Genomic DNA, 20232 nt, shown 5'->3' with positions numbered 1-20232 from the left:
ACAGTAATTATAACAACTTCCAGAGAACGTCCTCCAGCCTATTTGGTATTTGAATAGGATCCCCATTAGCTGTGGCAAAATCAGCAACTACTCTTCCTGGGGTCAAAACATGAAACATAATACAGAATTACATAATACAGAACATCATTAGAGAACAGCTCAAGGACAGAACTACATACATTTTGTAAAAAGGCACACGTAGCCTAGCCTACATATCAATACACACAAACTATGTAGGTCAAATAGGGGAGAGACGTTTTGCTGTGAGGTGTTGCTTTATCTGTTTTCTGAAACCAGGTTTGCTGTGTATTTAAGCAATATGAGATGGAAGGAAGTTCCTATCAGAGCTCTTACAGCATGAACTGACTTGTCCACCCAATCAAAGGATCAGAGAATGAATCTAGTACTGAGAGCATAAGCTACAGCTAGCTAGCACTGCAGTGTTTAACATGTGGTGAGTAGTTGACTCAGAGAGAAAGACAATAGTTGAACAGTTTTGAACAAATTAAAAAAAGACAACCGCTTTTAACAAATACATTTCTTCCAAAATAAAGGGCAAGCGAGAGAGAGAGAGAGCTATATTTTGTAGTATATATTTATTTTCACTTACTTAGCATCGAATGCAGCTGAACACACCTTTGTCCAATAGAAACTCTCGTTTGCAACTGTTGGACTAATGATGACATCCTAGATGCAGGCAAGAGTGTACAACGCGCTATTGAATGTGTCACGGTCTTTCACCAAAATTCTCTCAACCTGTGGCTCCTACGTTGTAAACGTTCATTCATGGGCTAGGTTGTAGCAACCTCGTGATGGGTACAGGGAACATTAGAGTATCATGTAGTAGCCTAAACCTTTCGATGGTATGTTGAGCTGGGTGAATGGAATATGATTGACAGTCATACAATATGCTGTAATAGAAAATAAGTCCATGCTCATAATAAAATAATCATCCTCCCTCTGTAACGGCTGTCTAATTCCTCCTCCTCGGATGAGGAGAAGGAGTAAGGGTCGGACCAAAACACAGCGTTGTATGCAGACATAATTGATATTTATTAAAGACAAGACGAACACGAAAAAACCTTGGACAATTACAAAACGACGTAGACAGACCTGAACTTGAGAACTTACATATAGGCACGAAGAACAGGAAAGACTAGCCGAACGAACGAACAAACGAAACAGTCCTGTGTGGTGACACAGACACAGGAAACAACCACCCACAATCCCCAACACAAAACAAGCCACCTATATATGATTCTCAATCAGGGACAACGATTGACAGCTGCCTCTGATTGAGAACCATATTAGGCTGGACACAGAAACAGACGAACTAGACACACAACATAGAATTCCCACCCAGCTCACGTCCTGACCAACACTAAAACAAGCAAAACACATAAGCCAGGGGTGTCAAACTCATTCCATGGAGGGCCTAGTGTCTGCTGGTTTTTGTTTTTTCCTTTCAGTTAAGACCTAGACAACCAGGTGATGGGAGTTCCTTACAAATCAGTGACCTTAATTCATCAATCAAGTACAAGGGTGGAGCGAAAACCCACAGACACTCGGCCCTCCGTGGAATGAGTTTGACAGCTGTGACATAAGCACTCTGGTCAGGACGTTACACCCTCATCTTAATCGGCAACGAACGCCACTGGTGAAATGACTAAATAGATGAAACAGATATAAACATTTTTAGAATGTGTATAAATTGAACTTCCTCATTCTGGTCAAAATGCTATGGTCTGTGACTGGTTTCCAACAGGAAACCTACCATTGACCAATATAGCGATTTTTATCAGTAGCTTCACTTAGTTAGTCTCATGTATGTCAAAATACAAAGATGGTTGGTAGCACCTGTGTACAAGTCCGCCACGTATAAATCCACAGTTCCGTCATTGCGTTCTGTAACTGTTCTGAAAAGATAAACTGACCCCAACATTTCTCTCTCTCTCTCTCTCTCCATTTTCTTATTTTTATTCCGTTTAATCACATGATTTATTATTTACAGTACATTTGTCAATCATCTGTGCAGCCAGACTTATTTACCTTTTTGCCTCGTCCCCCTCAACATTGTTCAATTCCTCATCAATCCAAGGGTATTTAACCGTTTTTAAAGTCATTTTCTTAATAATGGGTGAATGTTTATTAGTAACTGGAATAAGCAATTTCATAAATGTGTCAAGAGCAGCATCTGGTTGCTCCTCATTACACACCACAGACCAACAAATATTCTTCACATCATCAACGTATGAATCACTACAAAACTTCTTGTATGACCTCTTTTACAATATATTAGGCCCAGCCTTTGGTTTTCCTAGATATGGTTACTATATTATGAGGGATTTGTATTGTGCTTTAGAGCAGATTTCTTTTTCTTTTTTGTGAAAATCAATACATGTTGATGATTTCATTCCTGTGCTGTTTTGTAAAATACCCTGGTAGGTTGACTGATAACCAGGTTTCAGACACTGGTTTACAGTAGGTTGACTGATAACCAGGTTTCAGACACTGGTTTACAGTAGGTTGACTGATAACCAGGTTTCAGCCACTGGTTTACAGTAGGTTGACTGGTATCCAGGTTTCAGACACTGGTTTACAGTAGGTTGACTGATAACCAGGTTTCAGACACTGGTTTACAGTAGGTTGACTGATAACCAGGTTTCAGACACTGGTTTACAGTAGGTTGACTGATAACCAGGTTTCAGGCACTGGTTTACAGTAGGTTGACTGATAACCAGGTTTCAGACACTGGTTTACAGTAAGTTGACTGATAACCAGGTTTCTGGCACTGGTTTACAGTAGGTTGACTGATAACCAGGTTTCAGGCACTGGTTTACAGTAGGTTGACTGATAACCAGGTTTCAGACACTGGTTTACAGTAGGTTGACTGATAACCAGGTTTCAGACACTGGTTTACAGTAGGTTGACTGACAACCAGGTTTCAGACACTGGTTTACAGTAGGTTGACTGACAACCAGGTTTCAGACACTCGTTTACAGTAGGTTGACTGATAACCAGGTTTCAGACACTGGTTTACAGTAGGTTGACTGATAGCCAGGTTGCAGGCACTGGTTTACAGTAGGTTGACTGATAGCCAGGTTTCAGGCACTGGTTTACAGTAGGTTGACTGATAACCAGGTTTCAGGCACTGGTTTACAGTAGGTTGACTGATAGCCAGGTTGCAGGCACTGGTTTACAGTAGGTTGACTGATAGCCAGGTTGCAGGCACTGGTTTACAGTAGGTTGACTGATAACCAGGTTTCTGGTTTCTGGTTTACAGTTTGAAGCTTATTCTCGAGTGGACAGTTTGATGAAAGTCAGTCCATATTTAGGTTCTCGGTCTCTGTGTGTTTTTTAATCTCTCTCATTATTTCAAATGTTTGTTTGGTTGAAGTCAACCGCACAACAGGAACTAGTATTCTCTGTCCTATATATTCATCTTCCTCCTTCTTCTTCTTCTTTCTATATTGAATGTCAATGTTTTAGTTCCTTATTTTGACAGACTAATTAACCCCCCCCCCCCCCCTCCCCATCAATGTCAGTATTTGAACACTGAACATTTCAGTTGAAATACTTTTTAATGACAAAATAAAAACAATTTGCAGACTAATTAGGCCAGATTGCTGACCTGGGTGTGAGCGAGAGAGGAGAGTCACAGTTGACTCGTGAAGGTTTGCCAGTCGTACGTGCCAGGACAGTCAGAGATTGGCTGTATGAGATGTTTTATAAACCATGTCACAGACCTCTGTGTGATCAGTATACACTGAGTGTACAAAACATGAAGAACAACTTCCTGTTATTGAGTTGCACCCCCCCTCCTTTTTGCCCTCAGAACAGCTTCAAATCGTCGGGGAATGGACTCTATGCCCATGTTGACGCCAGTTCTTCTCACAGTTGTGTCATGTTGGCTGGATGTCCGTTGGGTGGTGGACCATTCTTGATACACACGGGAAACTGTTAAGCGTGAAAAACCCAGCAGCGTTGTAGTTCTTGACATAAACCGGTGCGCCTGGCAGCTACTACCACACCCTGTTCAAAGGCACTTCAATATTTTGTCTTGCCCGTTCACCCTCAATGGCACACATTCAAATCAAATTGTATTAGTCACATGCGCCGAATACAACAGGTGTAGACAGTGAAATGCTTACTTATGAGCCCCTAACCAACAATGCAGTTTAAAGGAAAAAAAAAAATATATATAATAATATTAATAAAAAAATACGAATAAGAAATTAAAGTAACAAGTAATTAAAGAGCAGCTGTAAAATGACAATAGCGAGACTATATACAAGGGGGTACCGGTACAGAGTCAATGTGCAGGGGCACCGGTTAGTTGAGGTAATTGAGGTAATATGTAGGCAGAGTTATTAAAGTGACTATGCATAGATGATAACAACAGAGAGTATCAGCGGTGTAAAAGAGGGGGAGAGAGGGGGGGTAATGCAAATAGTCTGGGTAGCTATTTGATTAGATGTTCAGGAGTCTTATGGCTTGGGGGTAGAAGCTGTTAAGGAGCCTTTTGGACCTAGACTTGGCGCTCCGGTACCGCTTGCCAAGCGGTAACAGAGAGAACAGTCTATGACTGGGGTGGCTGCGGTCTTTGACAAATTTTAGGGTCCTCTGACACCGCCTGGTATAGAGGTCCTGGATGGCAGGAAGCTTTGCCCCAGTGATGTACTGGACCGTACGCACTACCCTCTGTAGTGCCTTGCGGTCGGAGGCCAAGCAGTTACCATACCAGGCAGTGATGAAACCAGTCAGTATGCTCTCGATGGTGCAGCTGTAGAATCTTTTGAGGATCTGAGGACCCATTCCAAATCTTTTCAGTCTCCTGAGGAGGAATAGGTTTTGTCATGCCCGCTTCACGACTGTCTTGGTGTGCTTGGACCATGTTCGTTTGTTGGGGATGTGGACACCAAGGAACTTGAAGCTCTCTGTCCTCCTTTACCTGTTGTCCACAATCATCTCCCTTTGTCTTGATCACATAGAGGGAGAGGTTGTTGTCCTGGCACCACACGGCCAGGTCTCTGACCTCCTCCCTGTAGGCTGTCTCATCGTTGAGGGAGAGGTTGTTGTCCTGGCACCACACGGCCAGGTCTCTGACCTTCTCCCTGTAGGCTGTCTCATCGTTGAGGGAGAGGTTGTTGTCCTGGCACCACACTGCCAGGTCTCTGACCTCCTCCCTGTAGGCTGTCTCATCTTTGAGGGAGAGGTTGTTGTCCTGGCACCACCCTGCCAGGTCTCTGATCTTCTCCCTGTAGGCTGTCTCATCGTTGAGGGAGAGGTTGTTGTCCTGGCACCACACTGCCAGGTCTCTGATCTTCTCCCTGTAGGCTGTCTCATCGTTGAGGGAGAGGTTGTTGTCCTGGCACCACACGGCCAGGTCTCTGACCTCCTCCCTATAGGCTGTCTCATCGTTGAGGGAGAGGTTGTTGTCCTGGCGTTGTCGGTGATCAGGCTTAACACCGTTGTGTCGTCGGAATACTTAAATGATGGTGTTGGAGTTGTGCCTGGCCGTTCAGTCAGGATCCAGGATCCAGTTGCAGAGGGAGGTGTTTAGTCCCAGGGTCCTTAGCTTAGTGATGAGCTTTGAGGGCACTATGGTGTTGAACGCTGAGCTGTAGTCAATGAATAGCATTCTCACATAGGTGTTCCTTTTGTCCAGGTGGGAAAGGGCAGTGTGGAGTGGCAATAGAGATTGCATCATCTGTGGATCTGTTGGGGCGGTATGCAAATTGGAGTGGATCCAGGGTTTCTGGGAGAATGGTGTTGTTGTGAGCCATGACCATCCTTTCATAGCACTTCATGGCTACATATGTGAGTGCTACGGGTTGGTAGTCATTTAGGCAGGTTACCTTATTGTTCTTGGACACAGGGACTATGGTGGTCTGCTTAAAATATGTTGGCATTACAGACTCGGACAGGGAGAGGTTGAAAATGTCAGGGAAGACACGTGCCAGTTGGTCAGCGCATGCTCTCAGTACACGTCCTGGTAATCCGTCTGGCCCTGCGGCCTTGTGAATGTTGACCTGTTTAAAAGGTCTTACTCACATCGGCTACGGAGAGCGTGATGGCACAGTCTTCCGGTACAGCTAGTGCTCTCATGCATGTTTCAGTGTTATTTGCACAGTCGTCTTGAACAGTTCCTTAGATGTCGTACACCAGCTGTTATTTACAAAAATACATAGACCGCCGCCCCTTGTCTTACCAGACGCCGCTGTTCTATCCTGCCGGTACATCGTGTAACCAGCCAGCTGTATGTTGATAGTGTCGTCATTCAGCCACGACTCTGTGAAGCATAAGATATTACAGTTTTGAATGTCCCGTTGGTAGTTTAATCTTCCGCGTAGGTCATCCATATTATTCTCCAGATTGCACGTTTGCTAACAGAATGGAAGGAAGTGGGGGTTTATTCGGTCGCCTACGAATTCTCAGAAGGCAGTCCGCCCTCCGGCCCCTTTTTCTCCGCCTTCTCTTCACGCAAATCACGGGGATCTGGGCCTGTTCCCGAGAAAGCAGGTTATCATTTGCGTCGGGCTCGTCAGACTCGTGAAAGGAAAAAAATGATTCTACCAGTCCGTGGTGATTAATCGCAGTCCTGATGTCCAGAAGTTATTTTCAGTCATAAGAGACGGTAGCAGCAACATTATGTACAAAATAAGTAAAAAAAAAAAAAGTTAAACTCAAAGAAACAAACAAAAAAACACAATTGGATAGGAACGCATAAAATGTTAGCCTTCTCCGCTCTCTGCCGCCCACTCCGCTCTCTGCTACCCACTCCGCTCTCTGCTACCCACTCCGCTCTCTGCTACCGACTCCGCTCTCTGCTACCGACTCCGCTCTCTGCTACCCACTCCGCTCTCTGCTACCGACTCCGCTCTCTGCTACCCACTCCGCTCTCTGCTACCCACTCCGCTCTCTGCTACCCACTCCGCTCTCTGCTACCCACTCCGCTCTCTGCTACCCACTCCGCTCTCTGCTACCGACTCCGCTCTCTGCTACCCACTCCGCTCTCTGCTACCCACTCCGCTCTCTGCTACCCACTCCGCTCTCTGCTACCCACTCCGCTCTCTGCTACCCACTCCGCTCTCTGCTACCCACTCCGCTCTCTGCTACCCACTCCGCTCTCTGCTACCCACTCCGCTCTCTGCTACCGACTCCGCTCTCTGCTACCCACTCCGCTCTCTGCTACCCACTCCGCTCTCTGCTACCCACTCCGCTCTCTGCTACCCACTCCGCTCTCTGCTACCCACTCCGCTCTCTGCTACCGACTCCGCTCTCTGCTACCGACTCCAATCTCTGCTACCGACTCCGCTCTCTGCTACCGACTCCGCTCTCTGCTACCCACTCTGCTCTCTGCTACCCACTCCGCTCTCTGCTACCCACTCCGCTCTCTGCTACCCACTCCGCTCTCTGCTACCCACTCCGCTCTCTGCTGCCCACTCCGCTCTCTGCTACCCACTCCGCTCTCTGCTGCCCACTCCGCTCTCTGCTACCCACTCCGCTCTCTGCTACCGACTCCGCTCTCTGCCCCCGACTCCGCTCTCTGCTGCCCACTCCGCTCTCTGCTACCCACTCCGCTCTCTGCTACCGACTCCGCTCTCTGCTACCCACTCCGCTCTCTGCTACCGACTCCGCTCTCTGCCCCCGACTCCGCTCTCTGCTACCCACTCCGCTCTCTGCTACCCACTCCGCTCTCTGCCTTTCATAGCACTTCATGGCTACATATGTGAGTGCTACGGGTTGGTAGTCATTTAGGCAGGTTACCTTATTGTTCTTGGACAAAGGGACTATGGTGGTCTGCTTAAAATATGTTGGCATTACAGACTCGGACAGGGAGAGGTTGAAAATGTCAGGGAAGACACGTGCCAGTTGGTCAGCGCATGCTCTCAGTACACGTCCTGGTAATCCGTCTGGCCCTGCGGCCTTGTGAATGTTGACCTGTTTAAAAGGTCTTACTCACATCGGCTACGGAGAGCGTGATGGCACAGTCTTCCGGTACAGCTAGTGCTCTCATGCATGTTTCAGTGTTATTTGCACAGTCGTCTTGAACAGTTCCTTAGATGTCGTACACCAGCTGTTATTTACAAAAATACATAGACCGCCGCCCCTTGTCTTACCAGACGCCGCTGTTCTATCCTGCCGGTACATCGTGTAACCAGCCAGCTGTATGTTGATAGTGTCGTCATTCAGCCACGACTCTGTGAAGCATAAGATATTACAGTTTTGAATGTCCCGTTGGTAGTTTAATCTTCCGCGTAGGTCATCCATATTATTCTCCAGATTGCACGTTTGCTAACAGAATGGAAGGAAGTGGGGGTTTATTCGGTCGCCTACGAATTCTCAGAAGGCAGTCCGCCCTCCGGCCCCTTTTTCTCCGCCTTCTCTTCACGCAAATCACGGGGATCTGGGCCTGTTCCCGAGAAAGCAGGTTATCATTTGCGTCGGGCTCGTCAGACTCGTGAAAGGAAAAAAATGATTCTACCAGTCCGTGGTGATTAATCGCAGTCCTGATGTCCAGAAGTTATTTTCAGTCATAAGAGACGGTAGCAGCAACATTATGTACAAAATAAGTAAAAAAAAAAAAGTTAAACTCAAAGAAACAAACAAAAAAACACAATTGGATAGGAACGCATAAAATGTTAGCCTTCTCCGCTCTCTGCCGCCCACTCCGCTCTCTGCTACCCACTCCGCTCTCTGCTACCCACTCCGCTCTCTGCTACCGACTCCGCTCTCTGCTACCGACTCCGCTCTCTGCTACCCACTCCGCTCTCTGCTACCGACTCCGCTCTCTGCTACCCACTCCGCTCTCTGCTACCCACTCCGCTCTCTGCTACCCACTCCGCTCTCTGCTACCCACTCCGCTCTCTGCTACCCACTCCGCTCTCTGCTACCGACTCCGCTCTCTGCTACCCACTCCGCTCTCTGCTACCCACTCCGCTCTCTGCTACCCACTCCGCTCTCTGCTACCCACTCCGCTCTCTGCTACCCACTCCGCTCTCTGCTACCCACTCCGCTCTCTGCTACCCACTCCGCTCTCTGCTACCCACTCCGCTCTCTGCTACCGACTCCGCTCTCTGCTACCCACTCCGCTCTCTGCTACCCACTCCGCTCTCTGCTACCCACTCCGCTCTCTGCTACCCACTCCGCTCTCTGCTACCCACTCCGCTCTCTGCTACCCACTCCGCTCTCTGCTACCGACTCCGCTCTCTGCTACCGACTCCGCTCTCTGCTACCGACTCCGCTCTCTGCTACCGACTCCGCTCTCTGCTACCCACTCTGCTCTCTGCTACCCACTCCGCTCTCTGCTACCCACTCCGCTCTCTGCTACCCACTCCGCTCTCTGCTACCCACTCCGCTCTCTGCTACCCACTCCGCTCTCTGCTGCCCACTCCGCTCTCTGCTACCCACTCCGCTCTCTGCTGCCCACTCCGCTCTCTGCTACCCACTCCGCTCTCTGCTACCGACTCCGCTCTCTGCCCCCGACTCCGCTCTCTGCTGCCCACTCCGCTCTCTGCTACCCACTCCGCTCTCTGCTACCGACTCCGCTCTCTGCTACCCACTCCGCTCTCTGCTACCGACTCCGCTCTCTGCCCCCGACTCCGCTCTCTGCTACCCACTCCGCTCTCTGCTACCCACTCCGCTCTCTGCTACCCACTCCGCTCTCTGCTACCCACTCCGCTCTCTGCTACCCACTCCGCTCTCTGCTACCCACTCCGCTCTCTGCTACCCACTCCGCTCTCTGCTACCCACTCCGCTCTCTGCTACCCACTCCGCTCTCTGCTACCCACTCCGCTCTCTGCTACCCACTCCGCTCTCTGCTACCGACTCCGCTCTCTGCTACCCACTCCGCTCTCTGCTACCCACTCCGCTCTCTGCTACCCACTCCGCTCTCTGCTACCCACTCCGCTCTCTACTACCCACTCCGCTCTCTGCTACCCACTCCGCTCTCTGCTACCGACTCCGCTCTCTGCTACCGACTCCGCTCTCTGCTACCCACTCCGCTCTCTGCTACCGACTCCGCTCTCTGCTACCCACTCCGCTCTCTGCTACCCACTCCGCTCTCTGCTACCCACTCCGCTCTCTGCTACCCACTCCGCTCTCTGCTACCCACTCCGCTCTCTGCTACCGACTCCGCTCTCTGCTACCCACTCCGCTCTCTGCTACCCACTCCGCTCTCTGCTACCCACTCCGCTCTCTGCTACCCACTCCGCTCTCTGCTACCCACTCCGCTCTCTGCTACCCACTCCGCTCTCTGCTACCCACTCCGCTCTCTGCTACCCACTCCGCTCTCTGCTACCGACTCCGCTCTCTGCTACCCACTCCGCTCTCTGCTACCCACTCCGCTCTCTGCTACCCACTCCGCTCTCTGCTACCCACTCCGCTCTCTGCTACCCACTCCGCTCTCTGCTACCCACTCCGCTCTCTGCTACCGACTCCGCTCTCTGCTACCGACTCCGCTCTCTGCTACCGACTCCGCTCTCTGCTACCGACTCCGCTCTCTGCTACCCACTCTGCTCTCTGCTACCCACTCCGCTCTCTGCTACCCACTCCGCTCTCTGCTACCCACTCCGCTCTCTGCTACCCACTCCGCTCTCTGCTACCCACTCCGCTCTCTGCTACCCACTCCGCTCTCTGCTACCCACTCCGCTCTCTGCTACCCACTCCGCTCTCTGCTACCCACTCCGCTCTCTGCTACCCACTCCGCTCTCTGCTACCCACTCCGCTCTCTGCTACCCACTCCGCTCTCTGCTACCGACTCCGCTCTCTGCTACCCACTCCGCTCTCTGCTACCCACTCCGCTCTCTGCTACCCACTCCGCTCTCTGCTACCCACTCCGCTCTCTGCTACCCACTCCGCTCTCTGCTACCCACTCCGCTCTCTGCTACCCACTCCGCTCTCTGCTACCCACTCCGCTCTCTGCTACCCACTCCGCTCTCTGCTACCCACTCCGCTCTCTGCCACCCACTCCGCTCTCTGCTACCCACTCCGCTCTCTGCTACCCACTCCGCTCTCTGCTACCCACTCCGCTCTCTGCTACCCACTCCGCTCTCTGCTACCCACTCCGCTCTCTGCTGCCCACTCCGCTCTCTGCTACCCACTCCGCTCTCTGCCACCCACTCCGCTCTCTGCTACCCACTCCGCTCTCTGCTACCCACTCCGCTCTCGATATACTGATTGGGATCGTATTTTATTCATATTGGAGTTTTGATTTTCAAAAGTGTAACAGGTGCAGTGATTGAAACTCCTCATGACGCACTAAAGCAGAACAGACATCGTTTCCAAGGTCCCATCCCTGTAGGTGGTCTACGTTTAGTTCCTGTATAAAAACCATGGTCAGAAATAGCCTGTCGTTTCTGGTTTTTAAAACTAAAGCAGACAATAGTGTTGATCTAGATGTGGTCGTGTATTTCTCCTTGTAGCGAAAGAGGCCACCCACACTGAGGGACACAAGCACATTTTCACTGTCTGCACATGAATGACGAAGAAAAATGTAGACAACCTCCTCCTCCTCTTCTTCCACTTAGGAAGAAGAGTCCCTGGAGAGGCCTGGGAGAGAAGGAGGAGAGAGGAGGAGGGGTGGGAGAAAGAGAGGAATGAACATCACTTTGTTTGCTCATCACCCTCTCTCCTCTGTTTTCATCATCTCCACCATCGTCAGACTACTCTCAGTAGGGTTATATGACTTGTTTATATCACAAGGCTCCAACATGTGTTTGTGGGTTTGTGATGTCTTTGCCACACTGTTTTTTTAAAGATCAAAAGATGTTTCCCTCTGTCTGTTTTCACACAGTGTGCCACTGCACAACAATATGTTCAGCACAGTCTGGAGTTAACAGCCTTCGGAGGATAGCTTTAATGAGGACACTCGATACCGCCTTTTAAACTGTGTCGTCAGACTGGTTTTTGTTGGAAGTGTTGAGATTATGACGAGGTTCACCCATAATAAAAGTGTACCTACACATTTGGAAAACACTTTGACATATTGGGAGTTAGGCTATATAACAATGACCATAACTATGTATATACTATGGTATATATATATATATATATATATAGGTATATATATAACTATAACTTACCTTCAGAAGATCCACATAAAATGTGTAGTATTTTCAAACACCAAGTTGTTGTGACATACAGTACCTTCGGAAAGTATTCAGACCCCTTGACTTTTTCCACATTTTATTTTGTCACAGCCTTATTCTAAAATGGATTACACACAATACCCCATAATTACAAAGTGAAAACAGTTTTTCAGAATTTTTGCAAATGTATAAAAAAAATGTCAAAAAGAAATACCTTATTTACATAAGTATTCAGACTCTTTGCTATGAGACTCAAAATTGATCTCAGGTGCATCCTGTTTCCATTGATCATCCTTGAGATGTTTCTACAACTTGATTGGAGTCCACCTGTGGTAAATTCAACTGATTGGACATGATTTGGAAAGGCACACACCTGTCTATATAAGGTCCCACAGTTGACAGTGCATGTCAGAGCAAAAACCAAGCCATGAGATCGAAGAAATTGTCCATAGAGCCCCGAGACAGTATTGTGTCGAGGCACAGATCTGGGGAAGGGTACCAAAACATTCTGCAGCATTGAAGGTCCCCAAGAACACAGTGGCCTCCATCATTCATAAATGGAAGAAGTTTAGAACCACCAACACTCTTCCTAGAGCTGGCTGCCTGGCCAAACTGGGCAATCGGAGGAGAAGGGCCTTGGTCAGGGAGGTGACCAAGAATACCAATGGTCACTGACAGAGCTCTCTGTGGAGATGGGAGAACCTTCCAGAAGGCCAACCATCTCTGCAGCACTCCACCAATCAGGCCTTTATGGTGGAGTGGCCAGATGGAAGTCACTCCTCAGTAAAAGGCACATGACAGCCCGCTTGGAGTTTTCCAAAAGGCACCTAAAGGACTCAGACCATGAGAAACAAGATTCTCTGGTCTGATGAAACCAAGATTGAACTCTTTGGCCTGAATGTCAAGCGTCACTTCTGGAGGAAACCTGACACCATCCATACAGTGAAGCATGTTGGTAGCAGCATCATGCTGTGGGGATGTTTTCAGCGGCAGGGACTAGGAGACTAGTCAGGATTGAGGCAAAGATTAACTGAGCAAAGTACAGAGAGATCCTTGATGCAAACCTGCTCCAGAGCGCTCAGGACCTCAGACTGGGGCGAAGGTTCACCTTCCAACAGGACAACAACACAAAGAACACAGCCAAGACAATGCAGGAGTGGCTTTGATACAAGTCTCAATTTTCTTGAGTGGCCCAGCCAGAGCCCGGACTTGAAACCGATCGAACATCTCTGGAGAGACCAGAAAATAGCTGTGCAGCAACGCTCCCCATCCAACCTGACAGCGCTTGAGAGGCTCTGCAGAGAAGAATGGGAGAAACTCCCCAAATACAGGTGAGCCAAGCTTGTAGCGTCATACCCAAGAAGACTCAAGGATGTAATTGTTGCCAAAGGTGCTTCAACAAATTACTGAGTAAAGGGTCTGAATACTTATGTAAATGTGATATCAGCTAAAATGTCATTATGGGGTATTGTGATGTCATTATGGGGTATTGTGATGTCATTATGGGGTATTGTGTGTAGATTGATGAAGGGAAAAAATATATATATATTTAGAATAAGGCTGTAATCTACCAAAATGTGGAAAAAGTCAAGGGGTCTGAATACTTTACGAAGGCACTGTAGCTACCCATCATTTGTTCACTTTAAAGGTTTTATGTATCATTATGTGTGCCTATAGGTTCTAGGATATGCTATATGATTGTGACTATGCGAATGCGGGCGTGCTCGGTCCTCTTTTTCCTGTAGTCCACAATCATCTTCTTTGTCTTGATCACGTTGATGGAGAGGTTGTTGTCCTGGCACCACACGGCCAGGTCTCTGACCTCCTCCCGACAGGCTGCCTAGTCGTTGTCGGTGATCAGGCCTACTACTGTTGTCATTGGCAACCTTAATGATGGTGTTGGAGTCGTGCCTGGCCGTGCAGTCATGAGTGAACAGGGAGTACAGGAGGGGACTGAGAATGCACCCGAGGGGCCCCTATGTTGAGAATCATCGTGGCGGATGTGTTGTTACCTACCCTTACCACCTGGGGGTGGCCCGTCAGGAAGTCCAAGATCCAGTTGCAGAGGGAGGTGTTTAGTCCCAGGGTCCTTAGCTTATTGATGAGCTTTGAGGGTACTATGGTGTTGAACGCTGAGCTGTAGTCAATGAATAGCATTCTCACACAGGTGTTCCTTTTGTCCAGGTGGGAAAGGGCAGTGTGGAGTGGCAATAGAGATTGCATCATCTGTGGATCTGTTGGGGCGGAATGAAAATTTGAGTGGATCTAGGGTTTCTGGGATGATGGTGTTGATGTGAGCCATGACCAGCCTTTCAAGGCATTTCATGGCTACAGATGTGATTGCTATGGGTCAGTAGTCATTTAGGCAGGTTACCTTAGTGTTCTTGGGCACAGGCACGATGGTGGTCTGCTTAAAATATGTTGGTATTACAGACTGACAGGGAGAAGTTGAAAATGTCAGGGAAGACACTTGCCAGTTGGTCAGCGCATGCTCGCAGTACACATCCTAGTAATCCGTCTGGCCCTGCGGCCTTGGGAATGTTGACCTGTTTAAAGGTCTTACTCACATCGGCTGCCAAGAGCGTAATCACACAGTCTTCCGGAACAGCTGGTGTTCTCATGCATGTTTCAGTGTTATTTGCCTCGAAGCGAGCATAGAAGTTCTTTAGCTCGTCTGGTAGGCTCGTGTCGCTGGGCAGCTCTCGGCTGTGCTTCCCTTTGCAGTCTGTAATTGTTTGCAAGCCCTGCCACATCTGACGAGCGTCGGAGCCAGTGTAGTATGATTCTAGCTTCGTACTGTATTGAAGCTTTGCCTGTTTGATGGTTTGTCGGAGGGCATAGCGGGATTTCTTATAAGCTTCCGGGTTAGAGTCTCGCTCATTGAAAGTGTCAGCTCTAGCCTTTAGCACAGTGCGGATGTTGCCTGTAATCCATGGCTTCTGGTTGGGGTATGTACGTACGGTCTGTGTGTGGACGACGTCATCGATGCACTTATTGATGAAGACAATGACTGATGTGGTGTACTCCTCAATGCCATCGTAGGAATTCTGGAACATATTCCAGTCTGTGCTAGCAAAACAATCCTATAGCTTAGCATCTGCTTCATCTTACCACTTTTTTATTAATCTAGTTACTGGGGCTTCCTGCTTGAATTTTTGCTTGGAAGCAGGAATCAGGAGAATAGAATTGTGATCAAATCCAAATGGAGGTTGAGGGTGATATTGGTATGCGGCTCTGTATGTGGAGTAAAGGTGGTTCAGAGGTTTTTCCCTCTGGTTGCACATTTAACATACTGATAGAAATTTGATCAAATGGAATAAAGTTTCCCTGCATTAAAGCTACTAGGAGCGTCGCCTCTGGTCGCCTCTGGGTGAGCGTTTTCTTGTTTGCTTATGACGGAATACAGCTCATTGAGTTCGGTCTTAGTGCCAGCCTCTGACTCTGGTGGTATGTAAACAGCTACAAAGAATACAGATGAAAACTCTCTAGGTAGGTAGTGTGGTCTACAGCTTATCATGAGATACTCTACCTCAGGCGAGCTATAGCTCGAGACTTCCTGCACCAGCTGTTGTTGTCTACGGAGAGCGTGATGGCACAGTCTTCCGGTACAGCTAGTGCTCTCATGCATGTTTCAGTGTTATTTGCACAGTCGTCTTGAACAGTTCCTTAGATGTCGTACACCAGCTGTTATTTACAAAAATACATAGTCCGCCGCCCCTTGTCTTACCAGACGCCGCTGTTCTATCCTGCCGGTACATCGTATAACCAGGCAGCTGTATGTTGATAATGTCGTCGTTCAGCCATGCCTCCGTGAAGCATAAGATATTACAGTTTTGAATGTCCTGTTGGTAGTTTAATCTTCTGCGTAGGTCATCGATTTTAATTCCCAAAGATTGCACGTTTGCTAGCAGAATGGGGGTTTATTCGATCGCCTACGAATTCTCAGAATGCAGCCCTCCCTCTGGCCCCTTTTTCTCTGCCTTCTCTTAACGCAAATCTGGGGACTGGGGACTGTTCCTGAGAAAGCAGTATATAATTTGCGTCGGGCTCGTCAGACTCGTGAAAGGAAAAAAAAGAGGATTCTACCAGTCCGTGGTGATTAATCGCAGTCCTGATGTCCAGAACTTATTTTTGGTCATAAGAGACGGTAGCAGCAACATTATGTACAAAATAGGTTTACAAAAATAAGTGACAAACAAAGCAAATAAACAAAAAACAAACAAACAACCGGTAAAACGTCAGCCTTCTTCTCCGGCGCCATGGTTTTTTATTTATTTTTTATTTCACCTTTATTTAACCAGGTAGGCTAGTTGAGAACAAGTTCTCATTTGCAACTGCGACCTGGCCAAGATAAAGCATAGCAGTGTGAACAGACAACACAGAGTTACACATGGAGTAAACAATAAACAAGTCAATAACATGGTAGAAAAAAAAGAGAATCTATATACAATGTGTGCAAAAGGCATGAGGTAGGCAATAAATCGAATAATTACAATTTAGCAGATTAACACTGGAGTGATAAATCATCAGATGATCATGTGCAAGAAGAGATACTGGTGTGCAAAAGAGCAGAAAAGTAAATAAATAAAAGCAGTATGGGGGGTGAAGTAGGTAAATTGGGTGGGTAGTTTACAGATGGACTATGTACAGCTGCAGCGATCGGTTAGCTGCTCGGATAGCAGATTTTTAAAGTTGTTGAGGGAGATAAAAGTCTCCAACTTCAGAGATTTTTGCAATTCGTTCCAGTCGCAGGCAGCAGAGAACTGGAAGGAAAGGCGTCCAAATGAGGTTTTGGCTTTAGGGATGATCAGTGAGATACACCTGCTGGAGCGCGTGCTGCGGGTGGGTGTAGCCATCGTGACCAGTGAACTGAGATAAGGCGGCACTTTACCTAGCATAGCCTTGTAGATGACCTGGAGCCAGTGGGTCTGACGACGAACATGTAGCGAGGGCCAGCCGACTAGGGCATACAGGTCGCAGTGGTGGGTCGTATAAGGTGCTTTAGTAACAAAACGAATGGCACTGTGATAAACTGCATCCAGTTTGCTGAGTAGAGTATTGGAAGCTATTTTGTAGATGACATCGCCGAAGTCGAGGATCGGTAGGATAGTCAGTTTTACTAGGGTAAGTTTGGCGGCGTGAGTGAAGGAGGCTTTGTTGCGGAATAGAAAGCCGATTCTTGATTTGATTTTGGATTGGAGATGTTTGATATGAGTCTGGAAGGAGAGTTTGCAGTCTAGCCAGACACCTAGGTACTTATAGATGTCCACATATTCTAGGTCGGAACCGTCCAGGGTGGTGATGCTAGTCGGGCGTGCGGGTGCAGGCAGCGAACGGTTGAAAAGCATGCATTTGGTTTTACTAGCGTTTAAGAGCAGTTGGAGGCCACGGAAGGAGTGTTGTATGGCATTGAAGCTCGTTTGGAGGTTCTGCGTAGAGGTGGATCAGGGAATCGCCCGCAGCAAGAGCAACATCATTGATGTATACAGAGAAAAGAGTCGGCCCGAGAATTGAACCCTGTGGTACCCCCATAGAGACTGCCAGAGGACCGGACAACATGCCCTCCGATTTGACACACTGAACTCTGTCTGCAAAGTAGTTGGTGAACCAGGCAAGGCAGTCATTAGAAAAACCGAGGCTACTGAGTCTGCCGATAAGAATATGGTGATTGACAGAGTCGAAAGCCTTGGCCAGGTCGATGAAGACGGCTGCACAGTAATGTCTTTTATCGATGGCGGTTATGATATCGTTTAGTACCTTGAGCGTGGCTGAGGTGCACCCGTGACCGGCTCGGAAACCGGATTGCACAGCGGAGAAGGTACGGTGGGATTCGAGATGGTCAGTGATCTGTTTGTTGACTTGGCTTTCGAAGACCTTAGATAGGCAGGGCAGGATGGATATAGGTCTGTAACAGTTTGGGTCCAGGGTGTCTCCCCCTTTGAAGAGGTTACATCCTCCATGGGTCCATATGTTGGAGCATTTATTTACCGATATTGTTTCACCATAAACAGGCTCTACTACACCAATCACCAAGGAGGACCTGCAGGCGGTGACCAATGACAAGAGCGACACATCCAACCGCACCATTACCTTCAACGTGATTCGTCGACCAAAACTAGGCAGACTGGTGACAGTGCTGTCTGATAATTTGACTGTTGACGTCTCCTCCTTCACACAGACAATGGTAAGAACCTAACAACTAACCAGAACCTGAGGAGTGCTGATTTTAGGATTACTTTTCATAATCAATACGATTATTTGGACAGGGGAGACCAGGGCCCATATTCCTACAACTGAGTTGGATTGCTGGTAACGTTTTGCCTTTTAGATCACAATTAATATGATTAAATAGACAGATCCTGGATCAGCACTTGATACATACAGTAAGACTTGTGCAAAGCCGTCATCAAGGCAAAGGGTGGCTACTTTGAAGAATCTAAAATAGAAAATATTTTGATTTGTTTAACACTTTTTTGGTTACTACATGACTCCATATCTGTTATTTCATAGTGTTGATGTCTTCACTATTATTCTACAATGTCGAAAATAGTTTAAGAAAAACCTTGGAATGAGTAGGTGTGTCCAAACTTTTGACTGGTATTGTATTGCCGCAGTAGTTTCTACGAGAGGACAAAATAAGACTCTTCTTGCACTGTGTGGGAGAGTGTATTCTGATTCATTTGTTCAGTAAAACAATATTTACGGTGAGAAACAAACAGTAGGAAACTCCACAGGATATAAATTCCAATTCAAGCCACAACAAATGTTGTTTGGCCTTGGCGGGAAGCGTGGTCAGTGTTTTTGATTGGATAAGGCCTCAGGTCACACTCTCTACAGCGGAGTACATAGACATGCATTATACATATGTTTAAATTCTGAAAATCAACCACAGACTAGATCTTCTCCAGCGGAAGAAGCAACTCATGTGAAGGGTTCACGTCTTGAATTATTCGTTGATGACTAAAGTTCTGATGTTCAGTGTTTTGTCTAACGCTTTAGTTTTTGTTGGTTACGTTGAAATGGGGATACAAAAGTGGGGCCAAGTTTAGGTTACAAAAGTGGGGAAATTCCCAGGCTTGCCCTTCCGATTCATAGTAACACCAGCCTTCACTGATTTCTGGTCTCTCTGTGTGTGTGTGTGTCTCAGGTGGACCAGCGGGAGATTCTGTACATCCAGAGTCTTGTGGCGTCGGTTGGCTGGTCCGCCATGGACTCCATGACCTTCTCGGTGTCCTCACCTCCAGCTTCCCTGGAGAACGAGACCTTCGAGATGGACATCTCCTATGAGAACGCTGGACGCGACCGCCAGACTCTGCTCCTCGCTAACACAGGTGGGCTGTCGGTGACTCTGCTCCTCGCTAACACAGGTGGGCTGTCGGTGACTCTGCTCCTCGCTAACACAGGTGGGCTGTCGGTGACTCTGCTCCTCGCTAACACAGGTGGGCTGTCGGTGACTCTGCTCCTCGCTAACACAGGTGGGCTGTCGGTGACTCTGCTCCTCGCTAACACAGGTGGGCTGTCGGTGACTCTGCTCCTCGCTAACACAGGTGGGCTGTCGGTGACTCTGCTCCTCGCTAACACAGGTGGGCTGTCGGTGACTCTGCTCCTCGCTAACACAGGTGGGCTGTCGGTGACTCTGCTCCTCGCTAACACAGGTGGGCTGTCGGTGACTCTGCTCCTCGCTAACACAGGTGGGCTGTCGGTGACTCTGCTCCTCGCTAACACAGGTGGGCTGTCGGTGACTCTGCTCCTCGCTAACACAGGTGGGCTGTCGGTGACTCTGCTCCTCGCTAACACAGGTGGGCTGTCGGTGACTCTGCTCCTCGCTAACACAGGTGGGCTGTCGGTGAATCCTTGATGATGTACAACAACTAGACATTATGCAAAGTTCATTTTTCATGAATATTATACAATTAAGGGGTATGAAATATTAGCAACATATTTATTTTTTTACCCATGGGTGGACCAAAGCTGCCAAAATTAGAATTAAATTAATAAATAAAACACACAAATAGATAAATGCAAAAAATAAATGAATGGATAAATAAATGGATAAATAAATGGATAAATAAATGGATAGATGAATAAATGAATCGATAAATAAATGGCTAAATATATGGATAAATGGATAAATAAATGG

The 20232-nt window shown here is 47.9% G+C and overlaps 1 protein-coding gene across 2 annotated transcripts in view; it reads left to right on the top strand.

The window, feature by feature from the left end:
• LOC139577348 (chondroitin sulfate proteoglycan 4-like) overlaps positions 1-20232 on the top strand; it is an 85986-nt gene that overhangs the window by 59616 nt on the left and 6138 nt on the right. Inside the window, exons 12-13 of one of the 2 annotated variants that reach the window (XM_071404400.1) lie at positions 18104-18276; positions 19240-19423. In XM_071404400.1, the coding sequence (XP_071260501.1) occupies positions 18104-18276; positions 19240-19423 (357 nt within the window). Of the gene's footprint in view, positions 1-18103; positions 18277-19239; positions 19928-20232 lie in introns of both variants that reach the window. The other variant, XM_071404399.1, reaches the window with a different exon arrangement.

This window comes from Salvelinus alpinus, chromosome 5 (assembly GCF_045679555.1).
Source record: "Salvelinus alpinus chromosome 5, SLU_Salpinus.1, whole genome shotgun sequence".
NCBI classification, from domain to species: domain Eukaryota; kingdom Metazoa; phylum Chordata; class Actinopteri; order Salmoniformes; family Salmonidae; genus Salvelinus; species Salvelinus alpinus.
The sequence above is the reverse complement of the archived record's forward strand: the minus strand, read 5'-3'. Positions and strand labels throughout refer to the sequence as shown.